Source organism: Pteropus vampyrus, unplaced genomic scaffold (genome assembly GCF_000151845.1).
Source record: "Pteropus vampyrus isolate Shadow unplaced genomic scaffold, Pvam_2.0 Scaffold9725, whole genome shotgun sequence".
Lineage (NCBI taxonomy): Eukaryota > Metazoa > Chordata > Mammalia > Chiroptera > Pteropodidae > Pteropus > Pteropus vampyrus.
The window spans coordinates 3001-5191 of NW_011898506.1; the positions used below are offsets into that span (position 1 = coordinate 3001).

The 2191-nt window shown below is 62.4% G+C and overlaps 1 protein-coding gene across 1 annotated transcript; it reads right to left on the reverse strand.

Moving 5' to 3' along the window:
- Positions 1 to 464: 464 nt before the first annotated feature.
- Positions 465 to 2168, reverse strand: LOC105310707 (protein FAM50A-like). The gene is made up of 6 exons (XM_011386836.2): positions 2019 to 2168; positions 1551 to 1605; positions 1261 to 1309; positions 1108 to 1178; positions 881 to 991; positions 465 to 739 (listed from the first exon to the last, which is right to left on the reverse strand). Exons 1-6 carry the CDS (start codon positions 2093 to 2095, stop codon positions 731 to 733), a joined length of 372 nt encoding a protein of 123 aa, XP_011385138.1. The 5' UTR covers positions 2096 to 2168; the 3' UTR covers positions 465 to 730.
- Between the last annotated feature and the right edge of the window lie 23 nt (positions 2169 to 2191).

Below are 2191 nucleotides of genomic sequence, written 5' to 3' on the forward strand. Positions count from 1 at the left end.
GGACAGCCTTGTCCCGGACGGAATGGGCAGCTAGGAGACAAAAGAGGAGCCCAAGGGCCTGGGAGGGAGGCCTGGAACGGAACGCCCCTCCCACCCACAGTAAAGAACCACAATGCCACGTAGGTGCCCTGGGGAGGATGGGCTGGCTGCAGGGCCAGCTGGGCCTGCCCGGCCTGGGCTGCAAATGCCCCCCCTTCCCCCTCCAGACACATTCCTGCCCAACTCCCTCCCACGCTCCCCAAACACACTTTCTTGTCAGACACAAAGACCACAAATGCTGTATGACTCCACTTAGGCGAAAGCTCCAGGACAGGCGCACCCAGACAGCGGACTAAGGGGTGCCAGGGGCTGGGGGGGGGAGACTGTTAATGGGTACGGGGTCTCCTTCTGGGGAGTTGGAAATATTCTAGAACTAGAGGTGATGGTTGCAGAACATTACGAACGCACTAAATACCCATGAATTGTACATTTTTGAATGGCCACGATGGTGAACTTTATTAATCTCAAAAAAAAAAAAAACGTTTTTTACAACAAAACACGCTGCGGGGACTCCAACTCTGACACGTGCATTTCTTTATCTTGAAAGAAAAACGCAGTGAACGACAACATCGGGAGCAGGGGTAGGTCAGTCACTTCACGGGAGGGGGAGCTGGGCACCGGTTGTCCAGGAGGCCCAGGGGGTGGGGAGGCTGGTGGGAACCGGGGAGCCGAGGCTGCTCCACCTCTGCATTCACCGGATCTAGTGTGAGGACGAGGAGACAGAGACGGGAAGCCGAGCTGAGCAGGGTGGGCCGGCCCGTTGACCGTGGTTCCCGAGCAGGCCAGGCCAGCTGCCACCCCCCGGCCAAGAGCCAGGGCCCCCTCGGAGGGGCCTCCTCACCGTGTACTTGTCCCACTTCTTCTCGGGGTCGTAGGGCTCCCAGCGGCTGGCGGGGAAGATGTGCTTGTTCTTCTCGTACCAGCTCCTGAGCACCACCTTGCCCGCGTGTGACTAAGGAAGGAGGGCCAGGCCTTGCGGCTCAGGGCCGCCTGGGCGCCTGGCTTCTCCGCTTGTCCTTCCCTCCATGCTCCTCCCTCTCGCGGCCCAGCACCCCTGCCCCCCTGTACCTCGTCCTTCTCCACGGTGGCGTCACTGAGCAGCCGCACGTCATCATGAACGTCGAAGTTAAAGAGGGGCCCTGCAAGGGAGAGGCGGCCGTTGCACCCTCAGGCTGCTGCCAAGGCGCTGGGGAAGGGGGCTGCTGGGCCGGGCGCACTCACCACTCTTCCCTCGTGCCTTGGTGACGATGAAATCGTAGAAGCTGTGGTGCTAGAGCCAGGGACGGAAAAGCCATGGCTGATGACCCATCTCGGTCTCTCCCACCCGCCCGCCCGCCCGCCGGCCCGCAGGCTGGACACAGGCCCAGCTCCGCACATGGCGCCCCATCCCAGCCCGAGCCAAAGACCCAGCGTGGAGCGGAGACTGTCCCGAGAAGTCCCCAGGCACACCAAAGCCTACCGCGCCTCCCACTGCCACCCTGCCCAGGGCTTCGGGGAGAGAGGAGACTCACGTGGGGTATGATTAGGTCCTCTTTGATGTACATGAGCTGCTCCACCCCTGCTGACCTGAAAAAGGCAGGAGGGCGTGGAAGGATGAGGAAGCAGCCAGCCAAGGAGACGGGCGCCGGAGCTGGGAGCAGCACCAAATGCTTTGAGGCCGGCTGCTAGGGTCGGTGAGCCCGGCACCAGCGCCCACCGTCCTCCACCTCTGGGTAAAAGAGCTAAGACCGACGCTCCCGCCTGAGCTGTGTATGGTGACAGGGATGGAGAAAGGACCCTGGCCCTCTTGTTGGGAACGCAGTGGCAGCACGCCGCCTTCCTATCCAGGGAGGAGTCATCCTGATACACGCATCACAGGCAGCGGCAACCCCTGGTATCAGGGTCAGGACTGCAGGCTCCAGATGCACGTGCACGCGCGTGCGCACGCGCACACACTCCTCCACGCGCACACGCACGCGCGCACGCGCACGCACGCCCACCTGAGCTCACTGAAGTCTTTGCGCAGGATCTCGAGTGCCTTCTGCAGGAACTGCTGCATCGTGTTGCCTTTCTTCATCTGCGCGAGTGGGTCCAGGAGCCGGCAACCAGGTCACCGCGGAGTTGGGAGGGGGAGAGGGTGATGGGCTCTCGGGAAGGCCTGGAGGCCCCCGCT

Excerpts from the sequence above, each read along its gene's own strand:
- LOC105310707 (XM_011386836.2), bottom strand. The coding sequence starts at position 2,095 with ATGAAGAAAGGCAACACGATGCAGCAGTTCCTGCAGAAGGCACTCGAG. Across the intron at positions 1,310-1,550 it reads AGGACCTAATCATACCCCAC|CACCACAGCTTCTACGATTT; the intron begins GTGAGTCTCCTC and ends CCCTGGCTCTAG. Across the intron at positions 992-1,107 it reads CCACCGTGGAGAAGGACGAG|TCACACGCGGGCAAGGTGGT; the intron begins GTACAGGGGGGC and ends CTCCTTCCTTAG.